General features: G+C 37.2%; 1 protein-coding gene across 2 annotated transcripts in view; it reads left to right on the plus strand.

Annotated features, from left to right (window-relative positions):
- The window catches only part of fam184b (family with sequence similarity 184 member B), a 93,958-nt gene that overhangs the window by 67,863 nt on the left and 6,337 nt on the right, over positions 1-19,758 (plus strand). For both annotated transcript variants that reach the window (XM_028803083.2, XM_051928256.1), the window contains exons 10-16: positions 3,411-3,617; positions 6,240-6,393; positions 11,230-11,360; positions 14,355-14,539; positions 14,865-14,999; positions 16,326-16,443; positions 18,023-18,127. In XM_028803083.2, the coding sequence (XP_028658916.2) occupies positions 3,411-3,617; positions 6,240-6,393; positions 11,230-11,360; positions 14,355-14,539; positions 14,865-14,999; positions 16,326-16,443; positions 18,023-18,127 (1,035 nt within the window). The remainder of the gene's footprint in view (positions 1-3,410; positions 3,618-6,239; positions 6,394-11,229; positions 11,361-14,354; positions 14,540-14,864; positions 15,000-16,325; positions 16,444-18,022; positions 18,128-19,758) is intronic.

Consider the following 19,758-nt stretch of genomic DNA (forward strand, 5'->3'; position numbering starts at 1 on the left):
TCTATCAGATAATGCTAACCCCTCCACATGTACAATCACCTCTTATGTTTTTCAAGCACCTATGTGAACAAGTATTTTTGCCAAAAATGAAATACACAGTGCATTTTTTACCTATCAACTGTTTAGTAGATGGATGGATGCTTTAATATAGAACAGCTGACAGATCACTAGATAATGAAACAGTTTAAAAGGTAACCACACCTAAGTTTTAAGTTATCCAATAATCTGCAAAGTGTAATCAGGAGCATACATTTAGGAAGCAGTGACCGTTACCCTTGCTAATATATGTTCCTATGATACCATTTTGACAGTTGAGATGTAAAAAATGGATACTCATTCCATTATCTTTTCAAAGAGTTTTAAGTATAATACAGGAACATGAACAGATGATTGTAGAAAATAACTGTTGCAAATATTTTTTAAATGAAACATAAACTGACTTCTCGTTGTTATTCTTTGTGGTATTTATTCCTCACTTTCAACTCTGAAGTAATTTATTTATATACAATTTTGCATTTTCTCTTTTCTCTCAAAATACCTTCATTTCTTTTTAAACATTTAGCTGCTTTAGGTTTTCTTCCCAACTTTTAAAGTATACTCATAGCTGAGTAGTAGTACTGCCACGTGTACAGTACATACTGAAATTCTGACTTGCGTATGCTAATCATCTCCATTTTAAACAAGAAAGTATTAACATTAATAACTCATTTTATTTAATGGAAAACATAAATGAGCTTAAATGATATAGCCCTTACCCCTAAGAAAACAACTGATTATTATATTATATTGGTAGCAATGGAGAAACAAATAAACCCCAACAGTTTCAGGAATTAATATATCTTTGGTGCTTTTGTGAGAGATTGTGAAATCTCTATTCAGATACTCAGAAAGCTTCTTTAGTTGCTGAATTGGGAGGGGTAGGGTGTTCTGATTTCTTCATAGCAATATAGTCCCTTGTCCTGCGCAGTTGCTCTTCTTCTGAAATGCTCCTGTGCAAGCCACTGGTCACACAAAGGTTTATCTCTAAGGTCCTGCCCTCTTGGCCTCTTAAGACTATGATATCCTATACAGGCAGGAAAAGCTTGTGTGTGATATGTTGGGGATGAGAACTAGAACTGAGAAATCTGATGCCATGGTCCTTTCACAGAAAAGACAGGTTTGGTCTCTACTTGTAAGGGAGAGCAGTTGTCCGAAGTAGAGAAGTTCAAGTTCCTGTGAGGGAAGAGGTGATTGTGAAACTGACCAATGAATTGGCGCAACAGCAGTTTTGCAGACATTGTACCAGTCCGTAGTAGTGAAAAGGGAGCTAAGTCCGCCAACAAAGACTTAAGTTTATCAGTCAGTCTATATCCACATCCTTACTTGTGGTCACATGATCTGGAAAGATTGAAAGAATGCAATCCCAAGTACTGTACCAGTAGCCAAAATATGTTTTCTGTGGCTGTTGGGTTCACTTTTATATACTTTTAGGCCATAATTGTGATATTTATGTTATTACACACTATTGTGTACTGAATTTACAACATTTTGCACACATATGTGAGGTTGTAGCTAGAATATGTGAATAATTGCACTTGTTGATCTACAGATTCTTTATTTGGAAGATTAACAGAAATAAACAAAGAGGCCACGGCATTTAGGATTTTTACCAAATTATATGTGTTTTACTACTCATTAATTTTTTCTTTACATATTTGCTTGTTTTTGCTATTTTTGTCACCAAGATTAGTTAGTATTTGCTTTTTTCATGGATACAGAAAGTCAATGTTCAATCCAATGAAACAGAAAAATAAAAAATCATAAGTTAAATATAAAAAATTCAGTGTTTTCCTCTGATTGTAAAATTTAAGAACACCATAATTATCCCAGCTGGAATCTTAAGAATATATTATGTTTTATAGCATACGGTTGCATCTGGCAAATACAACTCTTCTGTTTTTCCCCAGGATATATAACTAAAATTAAGTAGATTAAGATTAATTTATTAAGAGGTCTGTTGTGGGACAATTTGGGCCCAGGAATGACAGTATCATACCTCCATACAAGCAATTTGGTGTGTGATTGAACTGACTGTAAAAATGGAATGCAGTTGAGCACAGCCGATTTTAAAAATGAAACTCCAGCAGTACTGACTGTATGTGTGCTATTTAAGCAGTGCTATTCTCGGCCAGTTGTTCTTTGCAGTGGGAACTACGACTTGGAGATCACCCCCTAGTAGAAAAACACTTCATAGTTTTGTTTAATTATATCGCTAGTACAGCACTCTTACAGACCCACAACATGTATACAAACAGTTGTATTTTATTTAACTTTAAATGGTTATAGTAACTCACCTTTTAGTTAAGGTAAAAAAAAAATTAATTTTTCATCAGTTAAATTTGCTGGAAGTATGATTAAGAACATCCTAGAATCAGCATTCGTGTATCTTCCTCGTACTTGACATTGCTTCCTTGAAAATTAATGTTTGTCAAAAAAAGCATGTCTATAAGGTTACAGTTACTACCACTCCAGAGCTCACTGCAGATCCCTAGAAGTAGTGACATGCCACTGCTGGCCTGATTCACCAGGAGCCTTCTTTTAGAACTGTCAAACACTAGGGAAAGGCTGCTGTGCTCATACTTCACTTTTCTGTCTCACTTATTGTCAGGTTGTGTTTTATACTAAAGAAAGAGGAGCAAAAACATTAGGGGAGGTACTTTAGAAAAAAAAAAACAAGAAACATCAAATGATTAAATAATAATGTCCTCCTACCCCGTGAGGGTGCCATTTGTTCATGCTTGAGTTAATGAATCTAAGTTTCTTCATGATTGATTAATTTTGGATTGATTGTGAGTATAGGGAGATAAGTATCATTTATTTGGGTTCTTTTTCTAACCTTATGCTATTTAATATTAAATTAGTATAATCAGTAACACATTAGTAAAAATATACAGCAGTGACTTTGCCATAATAGGGTATTTTCTGGGATTAGCTTTATTTTCTTTCCATAAAAATGAGCATATATGCCTTCTCGAGACAATGCCCATTGTGTTATTGTATGTTCACAAATAATGCTTCAAGTGTAAAGGTTCAAGTGTTGAGTCTTTGTGAGTTTTATGATGACATAAACTTAGTTTAGGCCCAATTATCAAAGCTTTTTCTAACTTCATTTAAAATTTCCATTGTTTAATAAATTTTGCAGACTTTTTTGTCTTTTAGACATCAGGTCCATGTTTATTTTCTGATGATGGCCATATAATCATATATAATTGTTGACCTTGTATAACAATCTGGACATTACATTTTTGTTATTTATAATTAACATTACAGTACAAGCATATTTATGATATTGTCATAAGTATGTCTCATTATGTTATAATAGTTGAAATATACATGTGTTAAATGGGCCTTATACTTTCTTTTAAAATAAGCCTGGTGCATTACCACTGGATTCAAAACAGCTACTGTTGTACAAGGCTTTGAAAAAGCTGGAATCTAAATTCTCCAAGGAGAAGGAATTGCTACAGCAAGAGCTTCAAGACAGCATCCAACTGAACCACAATTTGAAAACTCAGCTGGAGACTTTAAATCAGCAAATGCAAAAACAGACAGAAAACAACAAAGCACATGCATTTAAGGTCAGTTAATTATATCGCTGTTGTGTTACACAGTTGGTAATAATAACTAGCATAGCGAAACACTCTTTTATTAAAATGGGCACAATGATACAATGGTAACTCGGTATGTTTCGATCATGTCGTGCATTTAGGAACCTCTGTTTCACTGGATATGCTAGTTCTAATGTTCCTCTTTTGTTGTGCATCTTGTTCCATTATTCGTCATTGCATTCTTGTGGGTGCCGGATATTCTTTTATATATATATATATATATATATATATATATATATAATATATATTGTGAATGACGCTATATAGCACCCGACCCGGCACAGACTCAGACAGAGGCACGTACTTAAATAAAGCACACTCCTTTATTTTTCTTCAGCTGTGGGGCATGCCTTCCCCGTGTCCCACAGGCCCAACACAGTCCCAGAACACTCACAATATCACAATACAATTCTCTCTTCTTTCTTTACCACCACTCCTCCTCAGGCTTAGTCCTCCTCCTCCCGACTCTGGCTCTCTCGAGTGATGGTGGCTGGCCCTTTTTTATACCCCACCCGGAAGTATTCCAGGTGCTTGATCACCTGGGCCTAATTGCATTTCTGGGTGGGGCTGAGGAATTGACCAGCCGGGCTGCAAAGTCCATGCAGCTCCCCCTGGTGGCCATCCGAGCCCCCAACCACGCTGTGGAGGACTCCATCTCCCATGGAGCCATGCGCCCGGTTGGGGAATCATCGTCTGCCAGGGAGGCTGCCACCAAGTGTCCCGAGGGAGGTATTGAGCTGTCCATGGTAGCTCCCCCAGAACAGATGCAGTAGGGGCGTCCCTGCCGGGCATGTCCTTCACAATATATATATATATATATATATATATATATATATATATATATATATATATATAAAATTAATATTATTGTTATTGCCCCTGCGGTGGGCTGGCACCCTGCCCGGGGTTTGTTTCCTGCCTTGCACCCTGTGTTGGCTGGGATTGGCTCCAGCAGACCCCCGTGACCCTGTAGTTAGGATATAGCGGGTTGGATAATGGATGGATGGATGGATTATTGTTATTGTATCATATAATCAATTAGGTATTATTAAACTTTTTATGGTGAAGCCCAAATTATTACCAATTTAGCTTGAAGCACATTTTTAAAATTCAGTCTTACAGTAATGCAGTATGTTGTTTTTTTAATATTTAAACATATGCCATATAAATCAATATGTAGGCAAGACCTGAATTTTTACCTATGATACAAATAAGTGGTCTAACTCTTAGTCTAGTTATTTTTAGTTAAGAATATTATAAGCAATACCGTTTGAGATATTGAAATCAGAGGTTCTATGCTGCACTGTCTCTCATATGTTTACGAGGTGTTACTAGGTGCAACAATATATTGTAGTTGTTCTGAATCTGTCTCTCTTTGTTTTCTTACTTACTTTCTGATTCTCTCACTATGTGTTATTTTCTTGGTTTTGCTCCAGAGAGTGCCACCCTTTCACCTCCAGTTATCATTGAGGACCTCAATGTGATTGTAAAGTGTGATAGTATTTCATATATTCTGTACATCTCTTCACACTGACCCAGGACTATTTTTATTTTCTTCACATTACAAACAATATCCCGACCTTTTCTGCCCAGTGCTATTCATCTTGTTGTTCAGGTTCTTGTTCTTTTTATATTGGGCAACTGCTGACTCCTGCTAACTGGAATAATTGCAGCTTCTGTCTGACCTCTCTGGCTCATCCAAATTACTGCAGTCAGCTGCCATATTCTGCCATTTGTCTTGCTCGCAATACACTTGAGCTTTGGCCTCTCCACTGAATTCAGTTGCTGCTAGGATCCAGTTTAAAAACTGTCCTAAAACTTCTCCTGGCTCAGTTTCAAAATTAAGTAAGTCTTTACTTTCAGAATATTTTTGCATGAATCCCCCTATTCTGCCACAGCCTCCCTGTATAAAATGCCTCTCATCTCTGTACAGGACATGCAAAAAAAAATCTTCATGCTCTATTTAAAGTATGAAATAAAAAACAAAAAAAGTTTCCATGCAACACCTTAAAACTGATTTAACTCGCTACCACTCTGCTCTACTTTGGATTTGAAAGCAGATTATTTTTTTTTAAATCCCGCCTGGCCATATACTTTGCTGTTGTCTTCTATAAGTTAACCCGTCTTGGTTCAAACTCCATTGTTAGACCTGCTGCAGTTTGACAAATGTTTTTCATGGAACAGTCAAACATACAGCATTGTACATATCCTAATTATTTTTATGTCAGAGCTTATTAATTGAAAAGAAATTCTCCAAATGAGGAACAACAGGAATATTTTTAAGAATGTGAGAGGCCTCTATCAGTTATATGCTAAATGAATATGCTGAACCCTTGTCAATTCTCCGGCTATGTCAGTAATTTTAAGTTAGCAGCCATCCCACCTGCGCTTCAGAACAGGTCGTCCACCTGTTTTTTATTCAGTTGATCATTTTTATTATCCCTTAAGTAACAGTTTTTTTAAGAAACAAATTAGCTGAATCTTTAACCAAGGCCAGTCATAGTACTTTTACAGTAGACCTTTTGATGAAGATAAAGCAGATAAAGAGTACTCAATAATTGGTTTACAATACTGGTACTTTACTTCATACAGGAAATGATGGAACATAAATACAGAGAAAGGGAGGAAAAGCTATTGGCAGAAATTCGGTCTTATCAAACAGCACTGCAGGCTGCTGAAGAGAGAGCAAAAGCAGAGATTCAAGCTGAACGACAGCATATGGAAAAACAACAAAATGTTCTCCTGGGTAATGTATACGTGTTTTTGTTTTATGGCAAAGAATTGAAAAGCATGGCTTTGAGTATCATTTTTCATTTTTGTGAAAGGACATATGATCAATAGCTAAATAACAGATGTTTATTGCATCTGTTTTATTGCCTGCAAATAATTTTATAATACCCTTAAAGCTTATAATAATAAAATACCAATATACTAAATATACATATTAATATCTTTATTTCATGTCATTATTCAAAATCTCCATACAGTATTTCCATAAACATTTAGAGAATAGGCAGGTTAAACTGTTTTTGTATATTGCAAATTATTGTCATCTATTTTGAAAATGGGAAGAATGTTAAAAATCCCTTCTGATATTGAACAGGTTAATTTTGAAATACCAATGAGTAGCATTGCTGGTTGGCGGAATTAAAATGACACGTTAGCATTAAAGTAAAAACCACAAAACTGTTGCCATCCACCCATTCTGTCTGCAATGGAATATGTATGTATGTATGGAGTCGTCCCAGTGATAATCAACTTGAATTGCTAGGTGGCAGTGACCTGTGCACATCCATATTAAAACTTCTCAATATGCAGCAGAGAATGTATGCAGGACTACATGCATACTTGAGCAGCATTATGGAAATATAAGCCACAAATATATCAAAAGCTTCACAGACAAAATGCCACAGTGATAAATGATGTATGCATGTTCTCCAGCTCCTGTACTTGAATAGATTGCTCTATTTTTAAGGGATATATGAAATAGTAATTTATATGAACACAGTGGCAGAGTGGTTAGCAAAGCTTCCTCATAGCTCCAGGGATTGGCACTGTCCATTTGAACTTGGGACATTCCACCTGTTATTGTCTGTTTTTTCTCTCGAGATACTACAGTCTTCATGTAGTTTTGTTGATTATAAGAATGTTGACAGAGTAAGTTAGGTTAATTGGTGTCTATTAATTGGTCTTGTGCTCAGCATAGGTCTATGCATTTAGGGTTGGTTCCAGTCTTGCCTTAAATTCTATAAATTGAGCTCTGTCTCTCCACTATCCTGAACTGGAAAAGTGGGGTAGAAAATGGATGCATGGAACCCTCCATTCCACAAGTTCATCCTTCCCCTAAACACTGTCATATGAGAAAGGTTTCTTTGTAATACATGGTGAGAGAAAGAGAGTTACCAAATTTCAAACATTTATTCTACAAAAACGCTACAAGGTAAAGTAAATTTCATTATGATACAAGAAAGGTTACACAAAATAGATTATTTTCACTGTGTTTTAAAAATGATTCTTCAAGGTGGTGGCCATCATTAGTGATACACTCTTTCAGATGATTTCTGAATGCTCGCATGACTCGTTTGGCCATTTCAAGGGGAATAGCATCCTCGAGGGCTTCAAGATTTTTGAGGTCGGTGTGTGTATACCTTAGACTTGAGATAGCCCCACATGAAACAAGATCAGGCAAACATGAAGGCCACCCGACATCACCGCATAGGGAGATCCGCTTCCCTGGAAACATCTCCCGCAAACCTTGCATGGATCTCCGCACCGTATGAGCTGATGCCCCATCCTGTTGAAACCAGGCATCCACCACATCCATTTCTTCCAGTTGGGGCCGCAAAAAGTTCTCTATCATTTCAAGGTAACGTTCTGAAGTGACGATGACTGTTGCTTCCCCCTCCTCAAAATAGTAAGGGCCTACAATGCCACACGCAGGGGTCTCTGATGAAGTTCACGAGGGTTAGTTTCAGCCCAATAGCAAAAGTTTTGCTTATTTACACAACCATTCAATTGGAAATGTGACTCATTGCTGCACATGATGATAGCATCTCGATGAACGGTTTGCAGAATGTTCGTGCACAACTCTCTACAGCTCTCCCAGTCCCTTTCAGTGAGTTCCTGCACAACCATCATGTTGTATGGATGGAAATTGAGGTCCTCATGCAAAATCCTCCTCAAAGACATGTTGGAAATGCCTGAGGCAGAAGCATGTTTGCGTGCTGAATGTCTAGGAGACAAAGATCGATGCCCTTACAGATTGGATGTTTTCAGACGTTTGTCCGGTCCTAGAATGGCCTAGAGATTTTCTGTTCAATGTTGTACCCATCTGTCTAAATTTAGCCACCCACTGAAGAATTGTTTTTCGATTTGGGACATCACCATTAGGTGGAATACTGAAGTGCATTCGGAAGACGTGTTGTGTAGTGATGATGGATTTGTTGTTTTTGAAGAAAGCTTCGATGGCTAAAGCACGGTGCGCACCAGACCAAGGCATTTTGCCGACTGAAAACTACAAGGGATCACCTATCAAAGGACCCCCAACCCACTCAGCTGCCTCTGCCTCGCGCTATGATCTTGAGAAATGTGGTACTTCATTTTGACCCTGTATTTAGAAGAACTACACAACTTACTAACAGTGAGAAACTGCAGTCGTTTTAATGTTGTTGGTTAATTTAAGAATATGTGGGAAATTGGGTAGAGTGAGCCTTGGGTATTTGTATTTCCAGTCACTATCCCACTATCTATCATTTTTTCCTTTTCTGGGTGTCATATTGACTGAGGCTGTGCTTAATATAATTTCTTGAAATGTAATGGTCTTGCATTAGACTCTGCAGCACTTGTGCATGCTGGACCATCTTCATTGTTTATTTCATGATCCCTGCCTAATTAATTTTAAACACCTCCACTTTGTCCAATCAGAAATGTTGAAAACCTGCAGTAGTACCAACCTCTTCTTATATACCATGCTCCAGTTAAATTTCTCTCTTCTAAATAATAAACATTTTTATAAACATTTTCTGTGAAACAAGGTGATTGCCTAGTCTAGGCCCTATAGACTAGCCCCAGCAAAAAGTTAATGGCTTTATTCCAAACTTTACTATATCTTTCTTCTTACATCTCCAAACTCAAAAAATGATAGTGAGGCACAAAATACAGTTCTAATTCCTGGGAATAGTGCTCCCTCTTGTGGTCAGTAAACATCACAAACTTTAAACTGCCAAAAATAAAACTGAGCTTAATAGTTAATGTAGTTCAGAGAGCAGAGTTCCTCATTCACCGTTTTATTTCTCATTAGGCACATGGGGACAGGGCAAGCAGAATATATGCAATTAAGAATCAATTTTAGATCGATACATTCCTCTGAAATTACATAATTACTTTCCCTGTCTAACAGCAAGGGGCTTCTGTTTTAGATGGCCCTGTTTCTTTACCCGAACTCAAGGATGCTTTGGACCATCTCAAAAAAGAAAAGGGGGGGAGCTATTGTTGCATGGACCTGCTCCTGATTTAATTTGTTCATTTTGGAAAATGTTTCCCCAGAAACCCATAGACCCCAACCCATGTAATCAAGAAAACATCTTCTTCTTCTGTATAAACCTCAATGTTAACATGGTAGTCAGCTACATTTTAAAGGATAAAAAGAATTTTGCAATATGTCAGTTACAGGCCTCTCTCTATTATGAACATTGGTACAAAAGTACTATTGACCATGGTCAGGGAATTTGCCATATGTAAATTAATCCATCCTGCTCAGAATGGTTTTATAAATTTGTGGTTAGCTTCTGACAACATGTACAGACTCTAGTACATCATTATTTGTGCTTGACTACATATGAGCCTGGCTGCTCTCCTTCCTTTGACTCAGAGAAGACATTTGATCATATGAACTCACATAACTTGTGGCAAGTCATTGAAAGAATGGGCTTTGCTATGGGTTTTTTAAGTAAGATTAAGACTTTGTGCTTTTCTTTGTCCTTAGTCCTTCTGACCAATTCTGATATTTCATGTTCGTTCTTCATTAGCAGAGGATGCAGGCAGGTTTTCCCTCTTTTCCCATTTCTTTTTTTATCTAGGCTAAACCACTTGCAGTTGCTGTCCGACACTCCCAGCTTATAACGCCCATTACAGTTCTCAATTCCCATAATATAAAATCTTTATTCACAGGTGATGTCCTTCTTTATCTGTAGTACCTCCGTGTCTGATATCACCAGTGTTTTAGACTAATCTAATATATTTGAAATCTTGTCTAGTCATAAATTAATTACCTTAGTTAAGTTCTCTTTTTTGGGCGGCACGGTGGCGCAGTGGGTAGCGCTGCTGCCTCGCAGTTGGGAGATCTGGGGACCTGGGTTAGATTCCCAGGTCCTCCCTGTGTGGAGTTTGCATGTTCTCCCCGTGTCTGCGTGGGTTTCCTCCGGGCGCTCCGGTTTCCTCCCACATTCCAAAGACATGCAGGTTAGGTGGATTGGTGATTCTAAATTGGCCCTAGTGTGTGCTTGGTGTGTGGGTGTGTTTGTGTGTGTCCTGCGGTGGGTTGGCACCCTGCCCAGGATTGTTTCCTGCCTTGTGCCCTGTGTTGGCTGGGATTGGCTCCAGCGGACCCCCGTGACCCTGTGTTCGGATTCAGCGGGTTGGAAAATGGATGGATGGATGGAAGTTCTCTTTTTTGCTTTGTAAACAACAGAAAAGAAACCAAAACAGTTGTACACAGATACTGTAAGTGGTGTCCACAATTGGCTGGTTTGAGCACATTGTGGTTTAGTACATTGATTTACTCTGCATACAACTCTTCTTGTGATTTTTTGATCAGCTAACTGAAAAAACACTGCCTAGGGAATGAAGAAGTCAGGCCTAATCTAGCATATCATTGAAAGTTTGAGTACCATTCTAATGTATTGTTCAAGATTTTACATGTAAATTAAGCAATCCTAAAAAGTAGCATACCTCAGAAAACCTGGAATAATTATAACACGGTCAGTCTGAAAATTAAAGGTTTTCTCTTTTGCTTCTATAGTACCTGAATATTAAAAGTGATTTGTTTATCCATTTATTGAATTAATAAATTATATCTCTGCAGACAACCAAAAAGCAGAACTGACACAACAGCATGCTGGATGGTGCAGGCAGTTGGCCCAGAGACACATGAAACAGATTGAAGACCTCCAGCTGGAGATAGCAAATCTAAGAAACCACAAGACACAGCAGCAGGTTGGTATACCCTGGTGTTCTGCCATAACTCACTTGTACATTCATATATTAGTAGAGAGCTATTCCAGATTGATGACAGATAATATAAATTGTTGTGAATGTATAATTTCTTTGTCTTCTTGAAGAACTGCATAGCCCCATGTGTAACAGATTGTCCTTTGGCCAGACAATTATAGATGCAGATGTATACTTATCTTATCCATATGTATTCTTTAACACAATAATGGTCCTATAAAACTCAAGAATAATAAACAAGGGCCATATTATATGCCCCCTTTCCCTTAAAATATGTGATTTCCAGAGGTCTAGTGCTTGAATGATAAAAAGCTCTATTTGTAAAAAAAAAAAAACTCTTACTGTATATGCTAACCGTGCAACCAGGGAAGATGAATTAAACAAAACAGTAAAGGACACAAAAATACTGCTAATATTTAAGTTATTGCTTACAAATATATAGTAATATATTAATAGTAATATTCTCTTGCAAAAGTCAGCAAGAACATATGCAGATGGTGACAGTTTAAAAAAGTGTGGCTGCATGCAGCATGGTCTCACACCTTCAAAGTCCTACACTTATGTTCAAATCCCAGTTCGGTCAATGCCTGTAGATTTTGTACCTTTTCTTCAAGTACCCTGCTCTCCCAGAGCAGGGGTAGGTAGGTAGGTAGGTAGGTAGGTAGGTAGGTAGGTAGGTAGGTAGGTAGGTAGGTAGGTGGGCCCCATATTCGGGGTTGTGCTCTGTGGTGTTCTGGCTTTGGCTGTTACCATACATCCATTGCTTGTAGTCCATCACAGAGATGCTCACTCACCAGATCAGTTTTGAATCGCTAGTTCACCTGACCTGCATGTCTGTGGGATATGAGATGAAAGCTGATGTACGAGGAGGAAAATTAGCACAGTAATGGGGAGAAATTGCAAACTCCATATTAATGGTGACCAGGCTGAGATCTAATTCCTGTGTTAGGCTGCAGCATTAAAATGTAACTTAATACTGCCCATAATGAAAATATGTAATTACTGAAATTATTAAACATATTAATGGAATAAAAATTCATAAAGTGGAAAGAAAAGGTAGTAGTAGCTTCTGTTTAAATCATAACACATTAAGTGACCTTGTTAGATATTCCTGCCTTTCCCCTTGTAATTAACTGTTCAGCCTGCGGTGGCCCAACTCAGGGGGCAACCAGCCAAGGTTAAAGATGGAAGTATCTGTCAGCATGGTAATATTTGTCAAATATGTCAAAATAATATATTTCAAGACCACTAGTCTTGCTGGGTTTTTCAGCTGTGATACTCGCAACTGTACTGAGTATAGCATACCAACTAAAAAGCATCCAGCCAGTATCAGCTTTGTGTGTGGACATTGACAATAAGCGTAGAGTAACAAATGGGCTGTATTCAATCAATGTAAGAGCAGAGTATAAGAGTAATACCAAAATAAGCTTATCTATGTATATAATACTGTATTTTGGACTACGTGTGGCAGGCAGCAAATGTGGTGGCTTCACTGTTGTGATCTAAGGCCACTGTTTTACATTTAATACTAGAAGACTGAAAAGAAATACCTGTGGAATCCCACTTGTTGCTAATATCTGAGGAGTTCATGAACCCCTTTTGCTGTGTGTTAACAAGGCAGCTTGGTGATATTAGTGTAATAACACTTGATTTCCCACTGTGAGTAGCATAAATAGTCATTGCCAAAGGATATCTGGATATCATTCTTAACTTGTGGCACGAGAGTATACACATACGTACAGTATAAAGTCTTTTTACATGAAAATACTGCACGCCATAAGGCTATGGAAACCATGGAATGGACTAAAGAACAAAACTGTGAGAAAACAACCTCCACATCACCCCTGCAAACAGGACATGCATAGATAATAGTTTGATTATAGAATAAGTCCTCTGCCAGTGGAAGCGTTTAATTTCTCTCGTTTTGCCACAATATTTCATTTAGAAGCCAAAGGTATTATATTGCAGGTAAACGCAAACATACCAGAATCTTAAAAAGAAACACACAAAAGAGCACAGGAACAAACCCCCTCTCTCACCCAAATAAACATTTATTTATATATATATATATATATATATATATATATATATATATATATATATATATATATATATATATATATATATATATATATATATATATTGCATAGTTTACTGTCAAATAATGCAAAGAGTACGCAACACGTGTTTCGCCCTCATTTGGGCTCATCAGGTGTACACACTCACTGCACCTCCTCTCGGGGATCGAACCTCGGACGTTACTGTCAGAGACAAAGCCCCTTTACGCTGCGCCATGGCTTGTGGTTCGTTTATTTGACAGCCTGTAGGTCCGGAGTAATTACATTCATTGCATTCGTAGTAAACTATGCAACATTCCATGATCTGCTTCTCGCAACTGAAGAGGGCACCATGGCGGATGTTTGCCAAATGGCAGACCAACCACAAGTGTTACCTGGTTACCTGTCTATGAATGCAATGAATATATATATATATAAAATAAAAATAAAATACTTTACTTAGGACTTCTTTAAACTCATCTTAATTAAGTGGCATCCACAGTAATCGAATTTTAATCCAACCAAACATCTGAGAGATGAGATGGAACAAGTTTTTCAGAGTAGACATCCAGCACTGGGTACTTTGTAATATGTATTGGACACTTTAGAGTTGATATGGACCAGCACCAATCTGCTGTACTTTAAACACCAGGCTGCTCTAAGGGCAGCTTACTATTTGTTAATAAAGTGGTCAATCATTTTTCTGTGGGTCTGTCTATTCCCTACCATATTCATATACTCATGTAGAGGCCCAGGCACATTTCCCATTACATATGACATTGTTGTCTTAAATCTCTCTTTAAATTGCCAACACTAAAAGACAGTAGAGCCTAGGCCATGAATTACCTATTAACTCCTACCAGCCTGTCCTACTTTCATATTCTGCATGAATAAACAATGGAAATATTTTACCTTGCCACAGGATATAAACCTGCAGGATCAAATGAAATCACTGCACAGCCAGTTAGAAGGATGCCAGAATGAGGTATTTACTCTGAGAAAGGAAAATGAAAACTTGAAACAACAACTTGATTCTATTTATTCTGAACTGGAACTCAGGAGGAAGCAAACCCTTCAGCTCCATATATCAGAAGAACAGCAAAGGAGGTGAATAAGAAAACTTTCCAATAAAAATCAAGATTTTGAAGCAATGTAGTGAAAATCATGAGACATGTATATTTTTCTTCACTTTTCTTCACTTCTTCAAAGTATAACTAAATTGGAGTATTTAATAGACTTGTATAGACTTGTTGTCCTACTTTTTAAATGATAATTGCTTTATATTAAGTCATCCTTTTAAATCTAAGCTTTAACAACAAACAATAAAAGGCTGCTATTTTGATCAATACCACTCATACTCTATTGTTTAAAAATGCTCTTTTGTTCTAAACTTGGAATCTATGACAGATTCAAAAATGCTGTATTTCTGCAGGTCATTAGAAGACAGACATCATGTGATTCTGGAGAGTCTGAAACAGGAACATCGAAAAGAGATTCAGAGTATTGTGACTGATTTTAGCACTCATCAGACACGTCTTCAAGCAAAAATAGTCTCATTGGAAACAGAGTACTGTACTGTATAGTCATATTGTATTGCTTCTGTGTGGGTAAAAAAATGTGGGGATTAAGCATGGGACATGAGTACTAAAGCACAAATAAATTGCTACCTACCTCAACAGCATGTTTTTGCAAAACTGATTTGGGTTGTTAAGTAATGAAATATTTGACATTTTGATGATTAAAATACATAAAGATGTTTTTACACCAGGAGCATCATCTTGTCACTCAAGCATTCTATTAATTGTGATGTATTAGAAGTACAAGTAAATGTCATGATCGACAGAAACTATATAAGATAGATAGATAGATAGATAGATAGATAGATAGATAGATAGATAGATAGATAGATAGATAGATAGATAGATAGATAGATAGATAGATAGATAGATAGATAGATAGATAGATAGATAGATAGATAGATAGATATAGCTTGCCCTACGGGAATCTATCTATCTATCTATCTATCTATCTATCTATCTATCTATCTATCTATCTATCTATCTATCTATCTGTGAGTTGGAGTCTGATGCAGTCCTGTGGGGTTCCGTGGGGGTCACTAGTGGGAGCTGCAGACTGACAGCACAGCCCAGCTATATTGGGTTTCCATCACACCTGGGAGTAATTCCAGTTAACACTGATGAGCGATCTGGAGCACTCCCAGGTGTAACATAAAAGGAGCCTCCTCACTCCATTCAGGGAGCTAGAGTTGAGAGGAAGAGGGACGAAGGTTACCAGTGGAGGAGAGGAAGTGGAAAGGACAGAGACAGACAGACAGATGGATGGACGGACGGACAGATAGAAAGAAAAGGAACAGTGTATTGATGTGCTTGATGCTTTGTATTGAGCTGCTGTGAGGAGTGAGGGAAAAGCACTTCCCCGCTTGTAAATAAATAGTATGGTGTGCTGCACTTGTGCCTAGCGTCTGTGTTGGGGTTGGGTGGCTGGATGTCCCCGTAGTAGTTCACAGTAGATAGACAGGAAAAGCTGACCATTTAAGCAGAGAGGAAGGAAATCTTATCATTTAGAATGTGTATAGTTTTAGATAGTATGTCATTAATCATTATTTCAGCTACTTCAGTTTATTACTATAGAATAGGGATGAAGAGCTCCATTGCAGGTTTTTTCTACCAAATAAATGGATCAATTTGGCTTTAGTCATGCTTCAACTTCTTTGTTCAACGCCATGGATAAGTATCAAGCAGCGAATGTGCATCATATTAATCACAGTTGACAGCAAGTGAACCAAAAATGGTTCACATTTGTATTGTGCAATTTGCCTTTATGTCCTTGTGGGTGGTTTGGTATCTGAACTGTATTTGTTTAATGTTTTTAGGATTAAAGAAAAAGAAGAAAAACTCAAGAGGAGTGAGTCCAGACTTGGGGATCTGCAGGTCATAGGAAAACTGCAGGATAAACTAAATGAGAGAGAGCAAGTTTTAAAAATGCTTGTGGTGAGCACTGCATTGACTCAACTATTAATAAAAACCTCTGTACTGTAGCCATAATGAAGCAAACTTTTTTAGTAATAATCTTCAAATTCAAAATGATTCCTTTGGGTCTACTCTTAAATTTCGAATTTTCAAAAATGAATTAAACTTATTGGAATGCCAGAGAGAGACAGAATGCCATGCTATCACAAAGTCTCTATTCTGGGAACTCCATGTCTAAAATGAACATCAACAACTCTGTTGAAAATGGCTTAACATTCAAAACAGACTTTCCTGAATTTTCTATAATTTTAGTCCTAATTAGGGTCCTTTAAAGTATAAATGCAAAAATGAACAGGCATCCGACATTGGTGTTTAAGTTACAGGTCAAAGCATTTAATTGAACTATTAATCACTGTTTTATACTAAGCTGGCTCTGTTACCCGGCTTAGCGCTTTGGAAACTTCAGAAGATAATGGGCCTCCGTTATTGTGCTGTTTCTTAATCGGGTGTATCACCAGATAGATAGATAGATAGATAGATAGATAGATAGATAGATAGATAGATACTTTGTTAATCCCAAGTGAAAATTCATAAGTACTATGTAACTAACAAATAACACAATATTTGTAGGTTTAAGGGCTAATATTATTCACAGGGAGTGTGGTGTTGTGGTTAAGGCTTTAGACTTCAAGTCCTGAGGTCGTAAGCCCAAATCCTACTACTTACACTGTGTGACCATGAGCAAGTTAATTCACTTGTCTGTGTTCCAATTGGAAAGACAAAACATATGTAATCAATTGTCACAATCTTAAATGTTTTAAGTCACCTTGGATAAAGGATTTTTTTCCAGTCAGTTTTGCAATTAAAAGCCAGGCCCAACAGATAATGAAATTTGGTATTAAATTATACGGCTTGTTAGTGATTCTTTATCACAGTGTGGATTTTTCATTCATTGTTTAATAAACATGCCTTTTATCAGGCTTAACTCTCATTCAGTATGTGTGCGTCTTGATCTGCCCATCTTGGTGCTTATTACAGTATTATTCTTGATGGTGAAAAAATTACATGCAGCTAATCACAGTATCCTACCTTATTATGTTTTCCTTCTTGTTCTTCTCCTACTATTTTGAATATTAGTATTATTGTGGTGAAGCCTTAGCATTGGTATCAGAAAACTGTAAAACATCATCATGACTGCTATTTTGCAGCTCGTAAAATTATGATATCATCATTCAGAACTAGACACAGTGTTCTACACGCACTTCCATCTTACATTGTTCTACGCTGGGGTCGGACAAATTCTTATCCTACTCAGACTTTTAGTGCAACTCCAAGGAGTAATTGTAAGACACTTTAGAAATATGGGCATTGATCTGCAACTTTACAGTCAGATGGGCATTTTTTTGTCATTTAATTTATTCAGATGTGTCAGACACAACTGCTAACACTCCACTGTAACACACAAACTGCAAATTAAAGCTTTGTGATGACACAGGTCCCGACTGTTTGATGTTTTAGTGTGCATATGAATATAGCCTTCTTTGTGTCATTGTTCAAAAAAAGTGCTAAATAATTGTGCTTCTTTTAAATTTTATTTTAGGAAGACCTCAGGTTTCAGCAAAACTCCTCTTTAAACAATGAGAGCAGTAATGTAAGAGGCTATGAAACCAGATCACGTGCGGGCAGCCTAACACCAACATTAAAGGTAAACCTGTATAACGTTTAGTTTAATTACATATAACGATGAAAAAACGAATATGTATACTGTTGTGGAAATCGTAAAATACGATGTCCTTTTAATCCTTTTGTATAACCATGTTTTCTTTCTAATCTGCTGTTTCTCTAATCTTTTAATTTGACTAAACACTTTATAATCATGAACAAAAACAAAGAAAGGCCACTGAGCTTTGGACAAGAGGTGATGGTGTATACAGTTGTTGTCACTTGGCCTCAAATGTTATTTTTCATCTAGCACCAGGAACCTCGCTAAGCCTACATTGTGCTCATTACAGGTTTTCTGAAGCTTCCTGCCCTGCATGTGGAGCCCATGCCAACCACTGAACACCTCATCGAGGTTGTAGAGAAATCTTGGTCACTGATTAGTTTCAGCCATGTCTTCCTGCAGATGTCAGGCCTGTTCTTGAGGCACTGCTGTGCATTCTTTTTTTAAACGAATACACAATTTTTCTAATTATTATATGAAATGTTTTGCTAACACATAGGTTCTTGCACTTTGTCTGCCATCCAGTACTTTTGTAACCATATTTTCCATTAAAACTGAGTATCGCACAAAACACAATATTTTTGCATTTGAACATTCTTTGTTTTGCTTTGTGCTGGACTACAGGCAACGTGTAGGAAACTATCTTGATGGTGTTAGCTAAACATTTCATATAGTAAAATAACAAAAATGTTTGTTCTGCCCAGTATAGTGTTGAAAAAGATACAAACTGAAAATTAGCACAAGGAAAAGAAGTAAGTGTTATAATCACTTCAGCAGTAACATCCTTCACCTTTGCTATCTGCAAACCTGTCATACCTGTAAGGTCATTAATGCACAAACAATTCCTCCTACAGTTTTTACTTCTAAGCAAAGTATAGTTAGCCTCGTTTTAGTTCCTGATGTTACCAAAATCTGGCGTAAGCTTACAGTAGCCCATATAACACTTAACACTGCACAATAAATTATTGGACAGAGGCGGCTCTTGGACTTCAGTGTTATATTTTCCTTTCGTTGTTCAACCATCTTGAAACTTCAAGTACACCTTTTTGATCAGGTGATCATCTGTTTTTTGTTAGCCTCATCATAACACATTTTGTTAAAATTGAATACACATCAAAGCAAGTTTTCATGTTTGTTTAATTTTATGTCAAGGATTACAAATGGGTGATGATATCTCTATTCTTGGGTTAGCCAAAGGCAATGCTGGTCAGATATCCTCTCTATTCGCTTCCCTTATCTGTGTGTTTTTTCTCTCTTTTCCTCATTCCTAGTAACTCTGTGTAAAAGAATTGAATGTTAATTTACATTAAACTTCCACTACTATTTGTAATTTCTGTTTTAGTGTTCAACTAAAAACTTTGCTAAATCTGCACATACCTTTTAGAGCTTCTTTTTTTCAGATTGGCCTTAAGATTATGCCAAAGGCACACTGACTAGCATTATTGCCTTGCAGGCCTAAAGTCCTGGGTTTAGATGTCATACTGTGGCGGACTTGTATGTCTGTATGATCCATGAATACAGTATGTTATCTGGAGATACTGCATATGCTTCTTTTAGAACCGGCCAGAGCACACTGGTTTAAGCGGAGTGGCTAGATAAACAACAGTCCATAA

Source organism: Erpetoichthys calabaricus, chromosome 5 (assembly GCF_900747795.2).
Source record: "Erpetoichthys calabaricus chromosome 5, fErpCal1.3, whole genome shotgun sequence".
Classification (NCBI taxonomy): Eukaryota; Metazoa; Chordata; class Cladistia; order Polypteriformes; family Polypteridae; genus Erpetoichthys; species Erpetoichthys calabaricus.